At 40.6% G+C, this 23,726-nt stretch overlaps 1 protein-coding gene across 1 annotated transcript; it reads right to left on the bottom strand.

Moving 5' to 3' along the window:
* Positions 1-1,206: 1,206 nt before the first annotated feature.
* LOC149311342 (phosphoacetylglucosamine mutase-like) lies at positions 1,207-22,823 on the bottom strand. The gene is made up of 13 exons (XM_089528556.1): positions 22,756-22,823; positions 20,260-20,465; positions 18,442-18,626; positions 16,141-16,208; positions 15,515-15,648; positions 13,882-14,077; positions 11,565-11,722; positions 10,466-10,549; positions 9,167-9,265; positions 6,541-6,657; positions 3,447-3,569; positions 2,587-2,760; positions 1,207-1,420 (listed from the first exon to the last, which is right to left on the bottom strand). The coding sequence occupies exons 2-13, from the start codon at positions 20,461-20,463 to the stop codon at positions 1,328-1,330; spliced, it is 1,635 nt and encodes a 544-aa protein (XP_089384682.1). The 5' UTR covers positions 20,464-20,465; positions 22,756-22,823; the 3' UTR covers positions 1,207-1,327.
* Between the last annotated feature and the right edge of the window lie 903 nt (positions 22,824-23,726).

Here is a 23,726-nt window from a genome sequence, read left to right as displayed (position 1 = left end):
CTGGATGCATCATCTGGAGTCCCACTTTCTAGTACATCAGAACTCCTTTGGTTAGCAAAGCTGCATGGCTCTTGAGGTGGACTTTAGGAGGCTGGATCAGGACATGTCTCCCATGCAGGATGTTGTCCCACATCTCTCCTGTCAACTCTGTGGACTGCTGCTGCAACCCTCAGCAGAGGGATCAGAGCCCAAAAAAGTTTGGGCTCTCTTGTAGAGAAGAAGAGCATACCAAGCTCCACCAGGACCAACCCTCTCCCCCCAAATACAGGTGTATGTTGGACTTGAGTATGTCGCTACCAAGATGCTGGCCATATTTCCCAGCATTGTTTTCAGTGATTCAAACCCATGTTTTTTCAGTTTAGAAACTGATACATTCTCTTAGCACTGTTGAAATTTTAGCATTTATCTCAAGTGTTTTGCTTTGTTAAAGGAAAAGGCGATATTGATACATAGAAGTCATGGCATCTCTTGGCCAAAATGCATCCAAATGAAGGCACTGGAGATGTGGTCAGTTTTTTTTTTAATACCACTCTGTTGCGTGCCCTCTTTTCCCATAATACAGATTAGTTGTGCTGCGGAACACATCTGACCAGCGAAGGAAAGCAACATAACTTATCACACTGGTTTACTGCTAGAGGGAGAAGGAAAACAGATTGCTGTGAAACACCACTGTAATCTTAAGGATTGCTTCAACTTGAGAGAGGAGCTAACTTTATAAAAATTAGAAAAGGGCATAAACAGGCACATTCAAGATTATCAGACGGGAAAAGTTGGGAGTAAAAGAAATACTCCTGGCAAAGTAGCACAATCGTGCTGAGGATTTTGAGACACACTGTGCTTATCTAGGACTTAACCCATAAAGAACCAGCAATGCTCCAGGAACAAACCACAGGGAAGTCACATGAATGGTTTGTTACTGGAACTGGTTCTTCATGGGTTAAGGCCTCGATAAGCGCAACGTCTGAAAATCTTCAGCACTTTGCTGGGAGTATGCTTCCCCACTCCCAATTTTCTCCCCATCTGATAATCGCCATTCTTTCTTGAAGAGGAAGACTGCTCTGACAAACTATTAAGCTCTTGTTGTAAAGTTCTTTTAAGGTGATAATGATTATCCATTACACTTTAAATCTGACATTTAGAGTTAAAGGTAACAGTAATTGAATGTTGTTACATAAATGACAGCAGCAACCTATTTGTAATATAGCTTCATTTTTATTAATCAAAATTTAATCTTAGAGTTTCAACTAGAAAAGATTTAACATAGGAAATGTGAAGTAATAAAAAGGCCAGAATGGACAATTTAAGGTTCGACTTGACAATGCGCACATCATGACGTTACAGCCTTTGGTGGTTCTCCAACACCCCCAGCTAAATGGTAGACAGCCAGGCTGACTTCATGAGCAAGGTTATCTGCATTCTCCTAGAAATGAGAAGACAAGTCTGGAATCAGTGATAATCTTGTTTTTAAGAACTGCTGTTTAATATGCCACATCTTAGGAATCCTAAAAGGCTTCAAAGTGAAAAGAATGCTGTGGTCGGTTGGTACCCAGAAACTCTAGATAAAAGCCTACAGTGAATATTTCATTTTAATGTAAGATCTACTTCATTGGTTAAAGGGTGGTCACTGGTTAAAGAGTGGTAGATAAGAGTAGTATATAATTTACACTAATGCCATTCCTTCTGTCTAACAAAGCAAGTCAAAATAATTACTCATAAGGAAAGGTTTCCTCCAAACGCAACTTCAGAAGGAGCCATTTTCCCTATTATGTATTATCTAAAGGAAATTACTGTATGCATTATCTAAACTCCGCTTCCACACATATCAGTCACCATGCAGCTGCAACCTGTATTTATTAGGAAAAAAATTACATGCAAAAAGTGTATTTAAATAACAGCTGCAATCCTGTATGGGAATTACATCTCAGCAGGCTTATTAGGTATGCAAGAATTAGAATTGGTCCATTTTGTAACATCTATATGCAGTAGAGGGCTGCTGTTATGTCACTACATAGCAGAGCCAGCAAAGTGCCTAATGCACTTAATGCCCCAATTTGCATCACCCACTCTTGCTGGTGTCCCAATATGCATATTCTCAACTCACTAACAGTTTCTTAGGACCTCTACTTAGCTAAATATACGTAAAGTTATACTAAGTAAAAGATGATACAGAATTTCAGCAGTCATGTCTACCCACAGGTATATTCTGAAAGTCAAGAAGAAAAGGAGATTGGTAAAACTGACTATATAGAGATTTAATTTTTTTAGCACACTTCTCCCTCTCTTTCATTTGAGGATCACCGAAGTTTCTCCCTGTAACAAGATGCTAAAGTATCACATCAGAGTAGTGGAGACACAAGAGGAAGTCCAGTGGAAATATGCAGCCAGAGCCTTATGGTTCACAGTGAGATGCAGGTTGCTGGCCAAACTATCTAAACTACTGAGACCTTTCCTGTATAAACTCAGTGAGAAGTGGGAAGGTGATAAAACCACCTTAAATGCTGGCTGTAACATAATGTATAATATGAACTCAACAACATTCTTCCCATGTACATTGTTGGTAAGGCTATGAATTACTTGCGCTCTGACCTGTGTGTCTGCTTCAGCGTAGACTCTGACTACATCTTCCGTTCCAGACGGGCGAACGAAGGCTCGAGCCAACTGAAACTTGTTGACAAGGTCATCAATTTTCTTTTGCAGTCCTGGAGGTGTCACTGCTCGCCTTTCAGCATCTGTCGTGTCAATTACTCGTCTATCAGCAACCTATAAGTCCAAGCAAATAAAAACCACACAGGATGGCCTGTTGAAGCTCTAACTAAACCTATAGGCTCTGCCTCTTAAAATATTCCACTGTTTTTACAGCATTCAAAAGGAAAGAACAAAGATTAAAACGTTTATTCCTAATTTGGGGGCAGCACTCTGTAAAATGCTAACACTGCAATCTGATACAGTGCTAATTAAGCATTCAATAGGACTTGCTCCCAGGGGAGTACCCTGTTAGGTTATCACTTGTGCCAGATTTCCCTCCCTATCTGTTTATGTTATCAATGGCCATGTCCTATGCCCTCTGTGTCATGATCCTAGACCTATTTTCTTGGTGTTCATTGCTTCAGCTACTGGGTCATGTTGTGTTATTCTCCTGACTGTTTTCACAAACTCCCAGATCTCCAGATCACAATTTCTATTATAAGCCCCATACTAGAATAGTTCATACTTAAATTGCTTCAACTGAAGTTCATACTTCAACTGAAAACTTAAGGATGCATTGAACACAAGATCCAGGCTCCCAAAGTTCCAGAATGGATTCCATCCTTCCATCGCTTTGCAACAGACGATAACCACATGCCTTGATGTCTCAATTACTGCATTATGCCCACATACAAACAGGAGAGCAACCATGCTAGTGGGTCACATGTGGCATTTCTGTCTGGTGTGGGCTTCTCACTTACCTTAACTTTGAGTTGCCGATTAGGAAGATCCGTGTACATGCCATCCCACTGTGCTACTGTGAGGTTCTTCAAAACCAAAATGGCTTCAATCAACAGCATATCTGAAATGGCATCACCAACCGTCTAAGACATACAGAAAAGAGAAAATGGGAAGAAATCCCAGCTGGCAGAAGCAAATTTCATGTCAGCTGACAGCATTGATTCCTAAATTTGGGAATTTAAAATTTTATTGTTGCAAGTGTTCAATCTGTAGGCCTACTATCCCTTCTGGTTTGCGTAGAAAAAAGTCTGGGTGTATACAAAGAATAAGACAGCCAGATAATCATGGCTTATCATAGCATGAATAAGGAACCATTCTACACTTCCCCATGTGCTCTGTTCCTTCAGCGGGACCAAGGATTTTAGAAGCTGCTATGTCCATTTGTGTTTACCTCAATTTGGTATTACATTTGAACACCCAGCTATGAATTATCGTGGCTATGTTTTGCTGAAACAAAATAACATTACCATTTGGTATAATGCTCTGGATCTGGCTTGTTTCAAATATACCATGGACATAGTTTGCTAGCTTTGCAAACAAAAATCAAAACCTGAACATTGCCCTAAATCCACCTTTCGGCCAATCAAATAATGAAGATGGTCAGTGTCTAAGCCAGTTCAATATGAAAGCAGAGACATGTTTAAAAAACAAATAAAACTTCAATTTACATCCCGCTTTTTGTTACCACAATCAAAGCGGCATACAACCTTTAAAAAATACAATTTATTATTGTACCAAACATCATTTAAATGCTGTCTTCAAAAATAATAATAATGACATCCATCAATTCAATGAAGCCAAAATGTTTTGTCTAGTGAGAGAAGCTCACTAGGAGCAGCTGTTTAGGCTATGCAATGGCATTGTTTCATTTATATTTGACAATTTGTTTCCAGCAGAAACCAATTCCAAGAGTGAGGTAAGCCTGCAGGCCAAACCCACTTTCTTCACCATTTCTTTGCTCCAAAGGAGCTGGAAGTGTCATGTGAGAGAGGTTCTCTTAAGTAGAAACAGGATGCAAACTTTTCAAGATTTAACTTATTATTATTATTCTTTATTTATATAGCGCTGTAGATTTGTAGATGTACTTGTAGAACTCAGAGAAGTTGTCAAGTACATCTTGATAAAACAAACTGGCAAGAGAAATTCACACACACATGCATAGCTGAGCACCAGATTCTTCTCTTCAACACAAGAGCTTATTTCTATATAAAAACACTTTTATGCCTGTACAGTATTATTCCCTCAGTTCACCAATTCACAATACAGTATATCTGGAATTAGAATAATAACTCCTCAATATGTTAGGATATCTCTTCAGTCTTGTCTCTTGTTTCAATTTGGATAATTTTTGTTTTCAATGTAATTAATTTCCCATATGGCCTTGACACTTTCCTCAATTTATTCACCAAGACAAAAGGAATCACCAGCTAATTAAATCCAACTTTTGTTGTACTTCTAAAGCCTTGAATTAGGGGAGCCAATTTTGCTCATACTGAAAACCTCCAAGAATAAAAACCTACTCAAAAGTATTTGCTTGTTTTGAAAAGTAGCTCCTTTTGATCACTCAGTTTTTCATTATGGAATGTTGTCACACTCTCACCCAACACTGACTTTGTCTTCTCCTGCTTTGGAACCTTAAGATTTCTACAGCAAACCCTGAAAATGTCTGCTTTTCTCTCTCTGAAGGAATAGGACAGAATTATCTGATGGAGGCGTGAACAACAAATTAACACAGAAGGTTGGCAGAGAAGCTCCTGGCACCAATGAGATTTTACTGAAGTCAAAAGGCAGAGCCAACAGTCCTTCAGCACCATGACTTGACACAAAACTCTCTATACTGTACTCTGTCCTAGGAAATCTCCAAAATGTAGGAACAAAACAAAACAGAAAATGGCCAGAATCCTGGTGGCAGTTACGAATATTAACCTACACTTATGAATTTGTAACCACTCCATATTCAAAGTCTCTCTAGTCTCGTAGCCTCTAGTTTAGGGGCTAAGTAGGGATTGTGAAAGACCCCAAATTGCATTTACTGGGAAACAGCCTTTGGGATCGATGGGGGTACATTCCCCTGATGATCGAGAAGCAGCTGCCTGACATTCCCACCTCCTATTGTGAGAGAGGTCATTCTTCTTCTTGTCATGCCAGAGATTGCTCACGGGAGGGTATGGGAATGTCAGGGAGTCACTTCTCGATCAAGGGAATGCACCTCCGTTAATACCAGTGATTGTTTACCAGTAAGTGGAGTTTTGCAGGGGGCCAGAGGTCTGGCTGGAAACCACTATATAGTAATGTTGTTACAGTGTTACGTAGTATGAAATGGTCATACAGAAATCTGCCTAATACTTCCTTTATGAAGTCCTAGTCAAACCTTAAGTGCAAACAGCAAAGGGAATTGGGAAGACTGATAATTAAAACCAGGCTCTTGAGACTGTCTAAATACTTCATCTCTACCACCACTACCATTCACTTTACAAAAGATCAAGAAGCCATTCAACAAAACTCGCATCTCCACTGGAATTCTGCTTGCATCACTCTGCCTGATGGTCTCCCATTTGTCTGCCAGAGCCAACACACACACACACACACACACACACACTGCCTGCCTGCCTCAAATAACCCTTCTAAGAAAGGCTGGAGGGTCCAGGAAGGCAGCATACTGTGCTGCAAACAACAGTACGATTATACCTCATGCATGCTGCAGGTGATTCCAATTCATTAACTACCCGAGAAGTACCCGATCCAAATCTAAATCCAATGTTGTAGTAACATGAGAGGACTTTCTCCTGCCCAAAACCCACTTGAAATGATGCCCAGGAAGAACCCTAACCCTTGCCAGCAGGTTTGAAAGGCCAATGGAGAGGGTGCAGTTCCTCAGTTCAGAACAACTTGCCAGAAACTATCCTTAGTCATGCTTGGAGGAGACCCACTGAAAGAAATGGGACTCAAGTTAGCCATGAGTATCTGTCTAATCTAACAGGTGGGAACTGTACAGCCCTCCAGATGTTGTTCAACTGCAACCTTAAATGTTTGATTCTACACTGCAATTCTTACCTGATTTATCAAGTCAATTGTGTTTTCAAGCATCTTTGCAGCTTCTCTTTTTCGGTTGTCTTTCTCCTCTTTTGCCTGGTATCTTATCTTTTGTTCTGCAGCTTTACTGAACAACACCTGGAGGAAAAAATAAACATACACAGTGCACAGAAGGAACAAAATGGAAATAGTAGCACCATCATGTAACATCTGTCCCAAAAGGAGGTGCTTCATAGATAGGAGGTCTGAGGTTGCTAGAGAAACTCAGGACTGCTGCTCCAAACAAACATACAAAATGCCCAAATTGAACCCATTAAAGAACGACATCACAATTAAGTAAGGGGGGGGGGGGGGCAGCAGCTCTAACCAGGATACCCACTGGTGAGGAATGCTGGATCTTGGAGTCCAACAGCATCTGGAGGTACACATGCTTCCCACTCCTTCCATCAACCAGTAATGGCATTAAATTGAAATGAAGTTACACAGGGTACAGAAACAAGGGAAACAGTAGATTTTATTTATATCTCATGAGAAGTAAAAGATCCTATCTCCAAACTAGCGATGGGGGAGGAGGGGTTGCAGCCTGCAGGACCCTTGTGGCTCCCACCCTCCTTTACTACACTCTCCCAGATTCCTTGAGATATCCCCAAAGTGCCCAGGAATGGGGAATTTTTCTTTAAAAGGAACACATGGTGTAATTTTTGTCCTAAAATGCCCCCCAACAGCCCAAGGCTCTGAAAATGCAGTAGTTTTGCTTCATTCTGCCCCCACAACCTCCTAATCCTCACAAAAAATGGTCCTGAGCAGACAGAACCAAATGCAAAACTAGAAGTGACAAGTTACCTCCAGTTTCACAAAAACATGCTTGTGCAGGTCATCAGAGATGATGGAGGCAGAATTGAAAATCTGGTGCAGTTGCCCTTCTATGCCATAAAACAATGCCACTGAATCCGAACTCCAAATGTTTTGGCTTCCTTTCCATTCAGCCACTACAGAAATCTCTAGTAAGAATTAGTGAAAGAATAGAAAAATATGCAGCCTTCCAGATGCTGTTGGACTACAGTTCTCATCATCCCTCAACATTGGCTGTACAGGCCAGGACAGAGGGTAATGCAGGAGGCTACAAACTGCTCAGAATCTGTTCCTAGAATCTAATACCCAGATCTATCCTGATTCTGAAAAAACAGCACTGTATTTCTATGAAATTTTACCCTTGAATCTTACCCAAAGACACTTCTTTTCATCTACTAAAGGTGCCACATTTGCTTATTCCCAAGTGCAGCAGAATCCACTTATCTGTTCACTCCAACTTACAATTTGACTTATTGGATGAGCCAACAAATTAAGTCAAAATCTCAAAGTCATTATCTGAAAGTCATTGACACAGAATGACCAGAGGAACTGATAAATCTGATACAGAAAAACACACCTTAATACTGTACAAGAGAGAAAAGCAGAAATAATTGGTAAAGTTCATACTGGCAGGGTGGAGGCAGAGAAAAATAATGTACAAAAGCCAGGATTTAGCAGATTGGCCAGTAGAAGATGGAAGGAGTGACCACATCTTCTTTTCATCTACAGCACCCTCAAACCAGCTTCGTTGATGTGAGAAATCATGAGGAGACAGGTTCTGAGAAGTACAGAGGACTACAAACAGAAAAGAAGGGGAGTTCCACCAGACTTATGGGCATGCCCCAGCATGACACCAGATGTAAGTCAATGTGAGCATTGTTTATTTAATCTTCTTTGTTTTATTCTTGCATCTTCAAGTTTGGGCATGAAGAGGAAGACAGAAAGTGAGATATCATAGGCTCAGTTTTCATAATAACAAATTGAGCCTCCCTTATCTGAAATGCTTCAGACCAGAAGTGTTTTGGATTTTGGAGTTTTTTCGATTTTGGAATATATGCATATGCATAATAGATATCTTGGAGATAAGACCCAAGTCTAAATAATGTAATTCACATAACGTATATATCTATAAGTCTAAAAATGTATGCCCCAAAATTGACCCCAAAATCCTAGATTGATTTATTTACAGGTTGGGATGGTAATGTGATAACAACTCTTTCAGATTTCCCCATGTAGTTTCTTTCCATCCTGAGCCAAGCAGATAGTCCTCACCAATTGATTTGATTGCTGTTTGTTTCTCTCCCACTCGCACACTTCACTGTCTCAGGACTGAAGGCTGAAACACTGAAGTCTCATACTGATTGCTGCTTCCCTCTTGCTGCTCACATACACACACTGATGGGGCCTCCAAGTTTTACACTTGACCTGTCCATGGCTCATATCAAAATCCATCATTTTGGCCTCTAAATTTGCACTTGACTTATACATGAGGTCAACCTATAGTTGCGTATATATGGTAATTTATACACCTTATAAACATAGCCAAAGGTAATGTTATGCAAAATATTTTTAATATTTTTGTGCATGAAACACCGTTTCTCTACAACGAACCATCAGAAAGCAAAGGTGTCACCATCTCAGCCACCCAGGCAGACAATTTTGGATTTCTGAGTATTTCAGATTTTGGAATTTTGGATAAAGGAGATTCAATCTGTATATCCTTATTCATACTCTGTCACACCTCCCTAGAATCCTTCTGGTGAGACAGTTAAAAATATTTAGAACAAACACTTACTGTGCCATGACCATTTGCTTCAAAATAAACTCCAATGTCAAACTCTTGAGCTTTGTGATGCAAGTGTTTCACTCCTGTTTTGGCACAGTGGACAGGCACCTAGGACAGGAAAACCACACACACACAGTCTAAGGGTGGAGTCTACAGTTTTGCCCCCAGAACCCAGCATCAATACTGAGAGCAAGGAGCCCAGGACCAAGATCAACTGTAATTATTCCATGTAGGGAAGTTTTTTTTTCCCCTAATGGGGAGGATTTACTGGGACAAAGAATGCACAACTTAAAGTAGTGTGACTGCTGCCCCAAGAGACACAATCCAAAATTCTAGAAAGATATCTAAGAAAACAACAGAAAAGTTTCCATTGTTCTTGGTGACATAGTCAAGCAAGAAAACTCCCCTGGTAGCTGAAGCCTTGAAACAGTTCCTTTTTGGGATGAGATACAAGCTGTGGAATTCTGGAAGTTGTCATCAAAAAGGGACTTTTTCTAAACTCTGCCTTGATGTGTGTTTTTGTAGCAGCCATTTCAATACTGTGGATTTTGCAAATGGTATTGGACAGCTGCTCTGTATCACCTGGCAAAACACCTATCCACAGAAAGTATGACCCCCATATGCACAGGTCCAGTAACTGCAGTTTCGTTTACCATGTCCATAGAGTCATGCTAGATGACCTCCATATATCTAGATAGACCACCTCTCTAGGGATCTGAAGTTCCCCCAGCGTGACTTTACGGTTACCTTTCCCCAAAAATATAGGGTTTTCCATCACCCATAATTTTCACAAACTGCAGTAAGTCTAGGAACATAGCCCCTGTGGAAAAGGGATAGTACTGTACTACAAAACAGCAGGTTCCAAAATGGTCTATACAGGATGTTAAATGTTTGAGACTCCACCTTTCCTAAGGGACAGTGACAAAAGACTAGCTGTCTCACTCACAACAAACCTGGTTCTCTCACACTTGGCCATAAAACATGTGACCATAGCACAGTAATACAAAGTAAAATGCATCCAAAAAGAGATTACAGTACATACAGGTTGGTTACTTTGGAGCATCAATATCCATGGGGTCCAGGGTTCTGACTATGAGGGCCAGAATCCATCATGATTTTAACAAATGAATTACTATGGGAGGGAAAGAGTATTTGCTAGGACACCCGACTACAAGGCTTGCTTACTAAAAGATTCATTTGCACAGTACGTATATCTCATCCTAGTAATTTTGAGCAGGGCTTAACAATAAGGTTTGGGTTATTTTTAACTGACTTTTCTGCTCAAAGATGTTACAGCTAATTTAATACCTTCATGGTTTCTTCCAAATAACACGTAGAGCTCCCATTGGCGTAGGCTGTTTGTACTACTGCAAATGTTAGTGTTTGCCCAGCCTGAAGGAACAGAGAAATGTCATTTTCACAATCAGACATATGTCTATACCCCACACTGCAATCCACCGCATGCACTCAAAAGATCTGCTGTCAAAATTTATATGTTTCAGTTACAAATGCACCACATTTCACAATGGGACAGAAAATGCATTGCACTTAAGCTCTCAAAACACTCACATCTTTAGATAATATACATCTTGAAATTTGAAAATAGTAATAAATTTCTTTATTTGCAGTCAGTGAGAACATACCTTCTGCTACCAAGTGCCATCAACTGTGGTTTGCCCTATTATTATCATGTTGATTCCACAAAGCTTAAAGATTATTAATTTTTTGCAGCTACTTAAATTAATTTGTCCTTAAGCAACTTTTTGGTTTTAGTGCTTGCTTAGCTTTCTTTCTCTTCTGATGTTTTTTAAAAATTGATCATAACTGTACAGATGCCATAACTGATTGCAAAAAGCCTTGTGTTTCCACACCAAAAAACCTCAAGGTACTTTTTTTACTTTGTATAAAAAAAATTATGTATTTTTGAAAAATAAAGGGTTTTTTTCCAAAATTAAAGTGAGAGTGCAAAAACCCATCCATATGCAATAAATAAATAAACAAACAAACAAATAAATAAATGAATAAATAAATAAATAATAAAATATTGCAATCTTGCCCAGCAGGGAGAAAAGTACCATAATTATTTCATTTTGCATGTGAAGCAAGGATTTACAGCCCTGTCAACCACTTATTAATCGCAGCAAAGACGGCAGCCCAGGCAATTTTGCAAGCCAGCCTTTCCAGGGGGCTCTCCTTGGAAAGTCAACCTTGGAGACATCAGCAGCCATCTTTGCCATATGATCATCACAATGAATCAGCCTTCCCTTCTTTGAGACACTACACAGCATAGGTAAAAATGCAGTATGTTAACATAACTGACCACTGCACGAACACAACCCGGATTCTAGCCAATGTTTAACCACACTGTGAAAGACAGCAACTTCCTGATCCTAAGGAATTTAAATACCTTGACCAGAAGTTCTTTAAGGAAAGTGCTGATTAGGGTTGCTATTTTGTCACCATCCAGAAGGTGAAAATGGCCAGCAACATCAGTATAGTAGTAAACTATTCGGTCAGCATCCCCATCAAAGGAGCAGCATCTCTCACCAGGCTTCATTTCAAGTCCTTTAAAAAAAACAAAAACTAAAACTAAAAAACAGCAGTGGGAAAACACAACTTGTTCCATGGCAAAAATATATCCATTCCTTTCAGACAAACCTACAGTTTGAATAGAGGATGATATATTGCTAGAAATGAGTTTTCCGTTTTAGCCAGCTTCCAGGCAAAGCAAATAATCAATTTTAATTTTCCCACTAATATTTCAAAACATTTTATCATGTAGATCAAACATTAATTTCATAGGGAGTGAGTTTATGACCAGCATTTTGAATATGAGGTATCTCAAGACAGGGTTAAATCCAATGTTAGTCCAAATCTAGAGTGGACCGAATGACATAAATGGAACTTACAAGCCACAACTAACTGAAGTCTTATTGGTTGCATTGGGTCACAATAACCTTACAACCATTTCCCGAGCAGAGATTTGTACTAGATAATATAGAAGAGAATGAGGAGTCGTATTGGAAATAACTAGAGAGAGTAAAAGTAAACAGGATATGTTAACTTGTTCTGTGCCTTCAAGTCATTTCTGACTTATAACAACCCTAAGGCAAACTTATCATGGGATTTTCTGGGGCTGAGAGTGTGTGACTCACCCAAGGTCACCCAATAGTTTTCCATGGCCAAGCAGGGAATCAAACACTGGTCTCCAGAGTTGCAGTCCAATACTCAAACCACTAAGCGACACTGGCTCTCATATATTAACTACACAGCATGAATCTGTCATGTTTTCTACAGAACCATTTAAATTTACTTTTACTCTCTCTAGTTATTTCCAATATGACTCCTCATTCTCTTCTATATTATCTAGGACAAACCTCTGCTCAGGAAATGGCTGTAAATTTATTGTTAATATTATCTAATGTAGACCCAATGCAACCAATAAGATTTCAGTTAGTTGTGGCTTGGAAGTTACATTTATGTCAAAAAAAGAAAATTAATAAAACAGAAAAGTGTATTTTCTGTAAAGTTTTGTGGTACCAAGAAATTTCACCTGATCTAAGCAGTCAGGGACTGTGAGCTATTCAACCAGATCCATGAGTTAAATCAGACGCTCCAACTGTTCAGGTATGTTCACATTGACTCATTAGCAGTTACAATCGTGCAGGCTGCGAGTAACCCCAAAAGCTTGGCCAGACCTACACTAAATAAACCCCAGATTCCACTCCACCCCAATTCAAAATTTGGGAAAATTTAAACTAGGTTCCCTTAAAATAGGTTCCTTATATTATATTGAATAGCTCTTAGGTTTGTTTATTAGGTAGCATTGTATGTGGTTTTATACTGATGATTAAATAAAGATTACACACACACACACACACACACACACACACACACACACACACACAGAGATACAGGTTCCATAATCACCAAACCACCCAAAAGCAAAAACACACACCCCAGACCTGCAAATCCAAACACAAAGTAACTTCCCGTTGAAAATTTCCCCCCACTCCATCTGCACAGCCAATATACATGCTTGGGTAGCGAGGTGATTATAATCACTAGGTCAGAAGGATTAAAAGTTCACCCAGTATGTGTTTAATAATCTGCCAAGCAAGGCATCCAGTGAAGTGTTTTACTACGGTCCAGGAAACGAAACACCAAATAAAACTTAATCTTCGAAGTGTCACAAGAATTTTATTTTATTCTATTTTTGTGCTGCAACAGACTCCACCACTGAAGGAAATGAGCTCATATCTGCCAAAGGTGGACTTTATCCCCAACTGGAATCTTACTAGAAGAACTGGGAAGCCATCCAATGAGGCTGAGAACTACTGTGCCCCCTAGTGTCGAGAGAGATTCTCATCTTCTAAGACTGAATATATTGGAGGGAAGAAAGAAAGGTCTTTTGAATTAAAAATGTCACAGTATGATAGTGTTTCCCTTTATATCTGGTTTCCCATGAACAAAGAGCCAGCATGGTGCAATGACCCTGGAGACCAGGGTTCAAATCCCCACATGAGCATAAAAACCCACTGAATGACTTTGGGCAACTCACACTCTCTCAGCCTCAGAGGATGGCAATGGCAAACCCCCTCTGAAGAAACTTGCCATAAGCCAAAAATGACTTGGAGGCACACAACAATAACAACAACAACTTAATTTCTGTCTTTGTTTTGAAAGAATCATGTAAAAATGATAATCCACTTCTTTCTACATACCTACAGGAGGCTTCTGATGAACTTTTACAAAATCAGCTCCACACAAATGATTGAGTTTCCCTCTGGTCCCATCGTTGTCTATGTGCACCATGAGGCACGCAGGGAAGTAGTGTCCCATTTCTTTGAGTTTCAGAGCACCAATGCCATTTGCACAATCAACCTTCAAGGATATATGCCCATCTCTTTGGCTCATAGCCTGTTTTAAAAGTGAAGCAAAAGTTGGTTCTTTGAAAAGCATTTTTAAAAAGTTCTACCATCTTTTCACAAGCAACACATGTGTTTGGAAGGACAGCCAAAACAAACAAAGAAAGAACACTCAATGGAGAAAAATGAAAAAGCGAGTTGCACCAAACTGAATTTTTTAAAGACAAAATCATCCCAGTGCAGTTCAACAATGATGTCTACCATGGAAACACCATGTATTTTCCATCATCATCCCATCAACAGTTTTCAGAAGTGACCATTGTGTTTTAAAGCAATCTTATAGTGTGATGTAGTGGTTTGAGTGTTGCTAAGAATATCCCATGACACCACCAAAATACCCCATGATATTATGACCCCATGGGAGACAATAAATCAGAAACGATCTGAAGGCACACAACAACAACAACAACAATGCTGTCCAGTACTTATGGGATCATAACCTAGACTTATAATCTCCCAACTTTTGGAATTCATTAATGACTGAACATGACCTCTTAAGTCCAGACAGCACTCCAGCCAAAGGGTTTCCAAAATGAAGTGTATCAGGGCAGTGGGAAGCGATGACTGCAGTATTCTCTCAGGGGTGGGGTGCAATGAAATAAACAGCTTCAGCAATGGTCTTCTCCCTCCCCCCCCCCCCGGAGTCTCTCCAGATGCCAATCTCAATGCACCCCATGGCCAGGAAAATCATTCCCCAGTTCTCCAATCTTCATCATCTTGGAAACCCTTCAGTTGGGGTGCAGCTGTCTTAAGAGAGAGGTTTTGGGGGGTGGTACCAGCAGATGTATCTATGATGACAGAGCTCCATCATTAAAGCTATGTCTGATCATAAAGGTCCCTGATTGTCATACTGTCATCCATTCATTTTCATTCAATGTCAGTTGCCTCAGGAGCCCACCATTAGGCAGAAAGTTGGGATATAAATATTCTAAGTTACTAACAATAATTAGTCTCATATTTTTGTTCCAACAACAATAGCAACAATATTTATAAATTGGATTTTCATCCTGCCTTTTCATCATTCAGTCAATACTTTCATGCACAAGATTATTAAAAACATTGTGTATAAAATTACATTCAGGCTATGTGTATAAAGTGTATATGAAAAATGAATGAATTTCATGTTTAGACTTGGATCCCATCTCCAAGATATATCTCATTTTGCTCATATCCTAAAAGGAGTAAAACTTCACTAAGATGTGCATTCTCTACTATAGAGACTTGTCCATGGTGTAGCTTCCCTAACATGTGCCTTCTTTACTATAGAGGCTTTGCAGCTTGTCCACCATTCCAGAGCGTCGGCACACAAAAAGATTGCTGTTGTTTCTTCATGGGAGGTTTCCATGTGGAGAGGCACTCCTCTAAAAACTTCTAAGTAAAGAGCCTTAAAAATGTGAATCAGAATGTTCAAGAACAAGAATTCCTTTACCTGTTTTGTAAGCTCCACAAAAGCATTGGAGAGCTTTTCATAGTAGCCTTCCACTGTCGCAATCCCATAGTTGCCATGAGTGTTTCGACAGCAGACCATGTAGTGTAGTTGCGGTGTTGTTACTAACCCATAGTCTAGTTTAAAAAAAGAAATCACACCAGTTAAGAAACAATGCTATTTGACCACAGAAACTGAAGAAGACAGGAAAAAGTGAATGAAAACATATGCTTTCAAAGCAAAATGCTACCTTACACCTAAACAGAAAATTGGTCCATCTAGTCTAGCATTTTCTACACTGGACTAAGAATGGTGAAGCGTGACACATGCTGTAAGATGGAAATCCTATCAGCCCCATCCAGTATAACTAATGGTGAGGGATGCTGGGAGCTACAGTCCAATAAAATCTGGAAGGTTGCATGATTCCTATCCCTAATTAACAATGATTTGCCTGAAATCCTAGAGACTCTGACCCAGTCTTTCACTGGAAAGAATGCATTCTTTCATGGAACTATGGTTTCTCCTCACTTAATTTCAAGCAAGAGCTTTAGACTATAGCTATAGGCTAGAATGAAACTTTATCAATGTTTGGAAGAGAAAACATTGTATGAAAAGAGGAAAAGGCATACCATGGTATTGACCTCCAAGGACAGACACACCATCAGTTACTGACTGTGAAAGCTTCTTGCTGCTAGGTCTGGATGCAAACAAAGAAGTAAAGAGACATATGTTGGAAGCGTGATACAAATATCACACACAAGTTGACTTAAATTACTTGTTGACAAGTGAATAGCAACAGATGATAACATCACACAGAACACAATCCTCAGCCTGATAAAGCAAGCCCAATGAAATAATAATAATAATAATAATAATAATAATTTGTTTTATTTATATACCGCTATTCCAAAGATCATAGCGGTGAACAGCAAGTAAGCTAATTAGCAAGTAAGCTAATTTGCCGCCAACAGTCTGGGTACTCATTTTAGCGACCTCGGAAGGATGCAAGCCTGAGTCGAGCTTGGGCCCTTTTGCTGGTCTTGAACTCGCAACCTTGTGGTTTTGAGTGAATGGCTGCAGTACAGGCATTTTTAACCACTGCACCATCAGGGCAGTGGTTAAATCTACTTCTATAGAGGGGAAAATATCACAGTAGCCAAGGAGCTAGAAAAGTACTGGGTCACTATGAACAACTGAAGAAGCCATGCATGTCACACCCAACATAAATAAAAACCTCCCGTATCAATAATAATAATAATAATAATAATAATAATTTGTATACTGCCCTATGGCAAACCAATCCGGGCGGTTGACAACAGTAAAATATAAAATATAACAATTAAAAACACTTTATCCCTCCCCCCTTAAGACAGTATTAAACAGTATAACATATTAAAAACACAATATCAAAGCAAAAAAACAACAATTAAAAACTAAAAACCCTGATATCAAAGCTTGAAGTGTCCAATTTATAGAATCATAGAGTTGGAAGACCAAAGGGGCCATCCAGTCCAACCCCCCCCCCATGCAGAAAGACACAATCAAAGCACCCCTGACAGATGGCCATCCAGCCTGTTTAAAAACCTCCACAGAAGGAGACTCCATCACACTCAGAGGGAATGTGTTCCACTGTTGAACAGCTCTTACAGTCAAGAACTTCTTCCTAGTGTTCAGATGGAATCTCCTTTCCTGAAGTTTGAATCTATTGTTCCATTCCCTAGTCTCTGGAGCAGCTAAAAACAACCTTGCTCCGTTCCGGATCCCCCGCATGTGTGAAAAAACATGGAGCCTCAAGTCCCATTGATTCTAATGGCAGTGTGCTCCTGTGTGTGGCGTTCGCATGTGCTCACCATATTCTCCCCCTGGGCTTGCTGTCCACGTGAGTGGACTATATATTTTAACAGACTTTTTTCCATCATGGAACTCAGTGAGTGGCAAGGAATTCCCAAGTCATCTCCCATCTTGATACTGACCAGGCCCAGATGAGCTTACTTGCATTCTAGTAAAAGTGCATCACACATCCCCAAGTCACAAACTAGACCAAGACCTATACAGAAAAGGCAAAGGAGCCAGGCTTATCCACCCTTCTGAAGAAATAACAAAGAGACAACGCAACAGCCAGTCTCAGAAGAGCTATCACAGCAGTTTATCACACTGGGATAAGACGGGAATATAGCAGGATGCTCCATCAATATTGCGCGATTTGGCATAGAGTATCACACAACATTGTGCGACGCCGCAAATATCCTGCAATTATCCCATGAATAAAGAGGAATTATAGTGACCTTTTTTTTGTGAATAAAAAGCAGCGCTATAATTTCTTTTTATTCACAGGACAGTGACAGCGTGCAATGTTGTGTGATAATCTTTGCCAAATCATGCAATATTAACGGGAGCATCCGTCTTTTCTCCCAGTATGATAAACTCCACCTCTTTGAGAAAAATTATTTTCTGTGGCTTTAAAGGAAGAAACAAATGAGTTCATCTTACCAAGAGATTCAAATTACAAGAAAAGAGGATTCGGAATACGTATCAGGAAGAAATTTTATGGTACAAGAACTGTTCCAACAGTGCAATTCACTCATAGATTTTAGGTAGAAGCTAAATGCCCACCTTTGAAGTGTGCTATAGTATAGCACTTTCTGCTCAAAGCCAGCAGGTTGGGTTTAAAGACCTTTGAGATACTTTCCAACTCAATTATTCTCTACAGGAAGTATGTAGGAAGATGTACATAGATCTTCCATAACAATTCTTGTGCCGTTAAGAAGTACTAGTAAACGGGAACATTGTCCAGAGTCTGGAACAGATACTTTTTTGAACAATTCCCAGAAATCAGGGAAGGTATCTGGAAGCTATAGTTAAAAGCAATTCTTGCAAGTTCTGATGTTGTCTGTTGCTTCTCAAGAGGTGTATCAGTTGTGTTGCTTTACCTAGTGTCCCTGCCGATAACAACAAATGCGTTGCCCAGGAGGTCTACTGCTTCCTTGCGGCAGATGTCAGTCAGCACACGCTGCAACTCCTCCTCTTCTGCATTGGCCAAGCGTGTGGCATGTTCTTCCCATGCAGCTGCCAACATTTCACCCAGAGGATCAATCAGCTTCACACCATTGTCTTCCTTGGAACAAGAAAAAAAATCAAAATGAGAGGTCTGGATGTATTCACTAAGTAATAAGCCTAACTTTCTCCATGAAGATTTAAGCAGGGCAGGAAAGCAGGAAGGAATGATATGACAGGAAAGGCTAGAACAGAAAGGTAGTGTAGCCCACAGAAAGCATGGTTCAAAAGATAACTGAAGCTGGGTTTGTGTGTGTCAAAATATGGTTTAGGAGTTGATTTCCCTGCCCCACAGCAGCCTCTCCAAAAAAACTCCCAAAATGCTACACATTTTTAGTGGAGTGGGTTGCTTCAAGGGAAAATCTTGAGAACAAGTGGAAACACCTTTCCCCCCATGGAGTTTTCTGTAGACTGCAAGAACATTTCCTTCCATGAACAGCAGATTCTGAATGCAACTGGATGTCAAGAAGAATAAGGATACTTTTCGCCATCCTGAAGTGTGTTCAAAATAGCAATCTTATGAATATTTTTCCTTGCAAGTAAACCCAATAAACTCAACTAGACATATCTCTGAGTAAATGTATATAGAATTGTGCTGAAATACAGAAAGTAGCATACCCAGGGTAAGGCTGGACAGATGTCAGGTGCTGGTTTTTTTTTCTCAACTAGAACACCAAGAGTTAGCAACCAGAGCCTGATATAAAACAGTGGTTCTCAAGGATCAGAATCAATTGTATACTGCTCTCCATGAACCATATGAACACAGACAGATCTAAATGGGAGTTACGAGGGATCAGGGATTCTAATGAATACCTGGCCAAACGCAGACAACTAATAATCTTAGCATGCAGAGGAAGAAAACTGAGGCTGAAAGATAAGCAATTAGCAAATGGTAAGCCACAGCACAGAGGTTGTTTTTTTCCTTGCTCATTGAGCAAGCATGGCGTAGTGGTTTGAGCGTTGGACTACTACTCTGAAGACCAGGGTTAGATTCCCAGCTCAGTCATGAAACCCACTGGGTGACCTGGGCAAGTCACATACCTTCTGCCTCAGGGAAAGGCAATGGCAAACCTCCTCTGAACAAATCTTCCCAAGACAACTCCATGATAGGGTCCTAGGGTTGCCATAAGTCATAAATGACTTGAAATAACAAACATTAAATTCCTGATAGTCAGAAAACCTTGGAGATCTGCTATAATTATTCAGAAGTCTAACCAATAGATCCTGATCTACATTCTGCCCATTCCTGATTTAGGAAATGAAAAACATGCCAAATGAAAATATTAGGTGCTCTTGAATCCTACTGAAATCAATGGGAGTTGACAAACTCATACATCCAAAGTTGGAAGTGACCATCTAATTTAACACCCTTCCAGTGCAAGAATCCAGAGCTAAAGCATCCTTGAAAGATGGCCACACAATCTTTAAGTCTCCAAAAAGAGACCAACCTTTGGTCTAAAATGTTTACTGTGTTCAATGAAACCTAAACTTATGTGCATTTGTTTCACTAAATATAAAATCTGTTCAGATAGCTTAGAGAAATTATATTCTCCCTCTTTGCAAAGATTCATCAACACAGTGGGGTCGTTTCAGGAACTTTACACACTACATTGGAGCAATAGTGTTCCCACATGGCCGCTCCTCATCTGCATCCCCTCCCTTTTCTCCCTCAACAAAATACTAATTTCTCTTACTTCGGGATTGTGAGAGGCTGTGACCATAACACCAATGGTGGATTTGGTCTGTTTGGACCTCAACACAGCCAGCAAGCCCATGCGAAACATGGTATGATCGAGGTTTTCCGCCTTGGTCCGGAAGCCGGCTGTCCCATACTGAAGGGAAAGCCTTGCAGGTTTGGCATGGAGTTTCGAGTACTTTGTAACTGCTTCAAGGTCCATTTCTGTAAGAAATAAAACAAAGTTAAAACTACTAGCGATTGAATAGATTGTAGCAAGGGGCAGCTACATCCAAAAGGGAAGATGGTGGGAGAAATAGGTAATATCTCAACAATATAAAAACTCCCTGAGGACTCTATGCACTCTGCCTACAAAGGAGTCTGTGAGGTTCATCTGAGGTCCCAGCAAATGCAGATGAAAACCACCCAAGGTGAGGGGTTTTCCCAGCTGACAATGGATCATTAATTAAATAGACACCCTGAGGCCTTGCCATTCAACAACAGAACAATACACAGATTAACATGTATCCCTTCCCTTCAACCAACAGTATATACTGTATACCTCACTCTCTTTCATGCCAGCATTCTCTGAAGATGCCACTCACAAATGCTGGCGAAATGTCAGGAATAAACACTTCTAAACATGGACACATAGCCCCAAAAGCCTATAATTTGCATGTTGCAAGTTTTTGAAGCTCTGCTGGCTTCTTCATCAAACAAGTATTTAAAAAATGACACAGGAGAAAAAATATATAGAGAATCATGATGTTAGTCACAGGCCTGCTTTTTCTCAAGGAGGTGCTGTTGTGTTGTTCTGTGAACATGGCCAGGAGGAAGAGGGCCTGCATGCATAGAAAAGATCCCTCAACAAAACATCACACCAACACCTTGACAAAATGCAAACCTGAGACTAACATCGGCCTGTTACAGACAGCCAAAATAAAGCTGCTTCGAGTCACAGTGGAGGTATGGTGTTTCAATGATGCAAGAGTCCAGAAGCCACACCAAAGCCATGCTCCAGTCCTTAGGGCTGGAGCGTGGCTTTGGTGCGACTTCTGGACTCTTAGGACGCATGCATCATTGAAACACCATACCTCCACTGTGACTCGAAGCAGCTTTATTTTGGCTGTCTGTAACAGGCCATCGTCATTTTATACAAAGGGATCTTCCAGCACCTTTGCATACAGAGTTTCCAGACGAACACAGCTATGACTTTGAATTCTAGGGGTCGTATTCTAATGTTTTTCTCTTCTGTATGTTTTTTTTAACATCATTGCCTGATGAAGTAACCAGTGCAGCTTCAAAAACTTGCATGATGCATTTGGTACAGTGGGCCCTTGGTATCTGCTGGTGTTTGGTTCCAGGACCATTGGCGATAACAAAATCCGTGGATGCTCAAGTCCCATTAAATATAATGGAAAAAGAAAATGGTGCCTCTAATACAAAATGGAAAAATCAAGGTTTGCTATCTGGAATTTATACTTTTAAAAGATATTTTCAAGGTATGGATTCTTGAATCCCTGGATAAAAAAATCCGTGGATAAGGAGGAGTGACTGTATAACGTATTTGGGAGCCTCTGTGGTGCAGTAGTTTGAGCACTGGACTAGGACTCTGGAGACCAGGGTTTGAATCCTTGTAAGCCCACTGGGTGGCCTTGTCCAAGTCACACTCTCTCAGCCTCAGAGGATGGCAATGGCAACCCCCCCTCTGGACATATCTTGCTCAGAAAACCCCATGATACCCCAAGAATACCTCATGACACTGCGACAGTAAGTCAGAAGCGACTTGGAAGGCGCACAGCAGCAGCAACAACAATAACCCTGTCCAGTACTTATGGGGCCAATTGTGCCCTTTAAGGGTTTTTGGACGTCAGCTCACAGAATCCCATACTATTTGTATTGTGTGTATTTTCTATATTTCTGTGTTTTATTGAAATGTATTGTAACCTGCTGGGATATAAATACATTATTATTATTTATCAGGATGTTGATAAATAATCAAGGGGGGTTAATTGATGTTTTATCATATATATTGTATTTTATATTGTTTTTATTGCTTTGTAAGCCGCCTTGATTGTGATGGAGAAGTGGGGTAAAATTATTATTATTATTATTATTGGCCAACATGGCTGAGGCTTCTGGGAGCTGAAGTCCAAAAGTCCCTTAAAGGGCACAGTTTGGTGGGGACCCCTGCCCGAGACTATAATCTTGCAAGTCTCACTCTCTCAGCCTCAGGGGAAATGCAGTGGCAAACCCCCACCCCACACCCCCGAACAAATCTTTCCAAGACAACCCCAGGATAGGGTTGCCTTAGGGCTGGCCATAAGTCAGATACGCCTTGAAGGCACACAGCAACAAATCTGGTGCAAATACAAATGCATGCTGATGTATTTGGTGCATGATGTGTTTGGTGCATTTTGGGTGGCCCCATAAAGATAGCCCTGTCTGGTGGATTTGGGGGTGTCACTGCATCCTCCTGAGAAGCAAGCAAGCAGAGAGCTTGCAAACCACCTACCTCCGCCCCCACCTTGGAGCTCGTCTGCAGGGAGGATGGGGCTGCTGCGGCTGCTGCAAACTAAGGACCTCCAGCGCGCGCGCGCGCGACCACTCTTCCGGGATCAGAGACTCGAGAGAGAGAGAGAGAGAGAGAGAGAGAGAGAGAGCGCGCGCCGCTTATTGGCTCTCGCCGCCCTTCCCCTTCCCGCCTGAGCCAATCGGCGTGCAGCAGAAAAAGCCCCGGACAACTGGGTGTGGAACGTTGGCTTGGCTGCTTCAGCATTCCACGTAGGCTTTCCCTCTTGCGCTCAGTGCGTGGGCCAGGAAGTGGCTGCAAGATGCAGCTGCCCAATTGGGGTGGATGGAGAGGTTGCTGTTGTTGTTGTTGTTGTTGTTGTTGTTGTGTGCCTTCAAGTCATTTGTGACTTACGGTGGCCCAGTCATGTTGTTATTTATTATTATTATTTTTTGTAAGAGTTCTTTTTAGAGGGGGTTTGCTAGTGCTTTTGCTTTTTTCTCCCTCCCCTCTCTGAGGCTGAGAGAGTGTGACTTGCCCAAGGTCTCTCTCTCTCTCTCTCTCTCTCACATGGGCTTTCCATGACTGAGCCAGGATTCGAACCCTAGTCCCATCTCCTCCACACACGAAAGGCTACCTCTCAATGCTTTTGTTCACAACCAACCATCGTCAGAACTGGGCTTGCCACTTCATTTCCATACCCAGAGTTTTGTTTCTTTATCATTTGTTTCATTATATACTATTATTTAAGAGATATTTTAATCATGTAATGTTGTCGTTTTAGATTGTACGCCGCTTGGGAGGTTTTTATTCTTTTTCCCCCCTTATATTTTATTTGACCATTGCTGTGTAAAGCGCATTGCAAACTTTGCAGCGCTCTATAAATAAATGTTAATAATAATAATAATAATATTTATAGCCAGCCTCTCCCCAAAGGATCGAGGCGAGTAACAATCATAAAATCACAATAATTA

Source organism: Sceloporus occidentalis, unplaced genomic scaffold (assembly GCF_023333645.1).
Source record: "Sceloporus occidentalis isolate IW3139 unplaced genomic scaffold, rSceOcc1.0.p SCAF_6, whole genome shotgun sequence".
Classification (NCBI taxonomy): domain Eukaryota; kingdom Metazoa; phylum Chordata; class Lepidosauria; order Squamata; family Phrynosomatidae; genus Sceloporus; species Sceloporus occidentalis.
The sequence above is the reverse complement of the archived record's forward strand: the minus strand, read 5'-3'. Positions and strand labels throughout refer to the sequence as shown.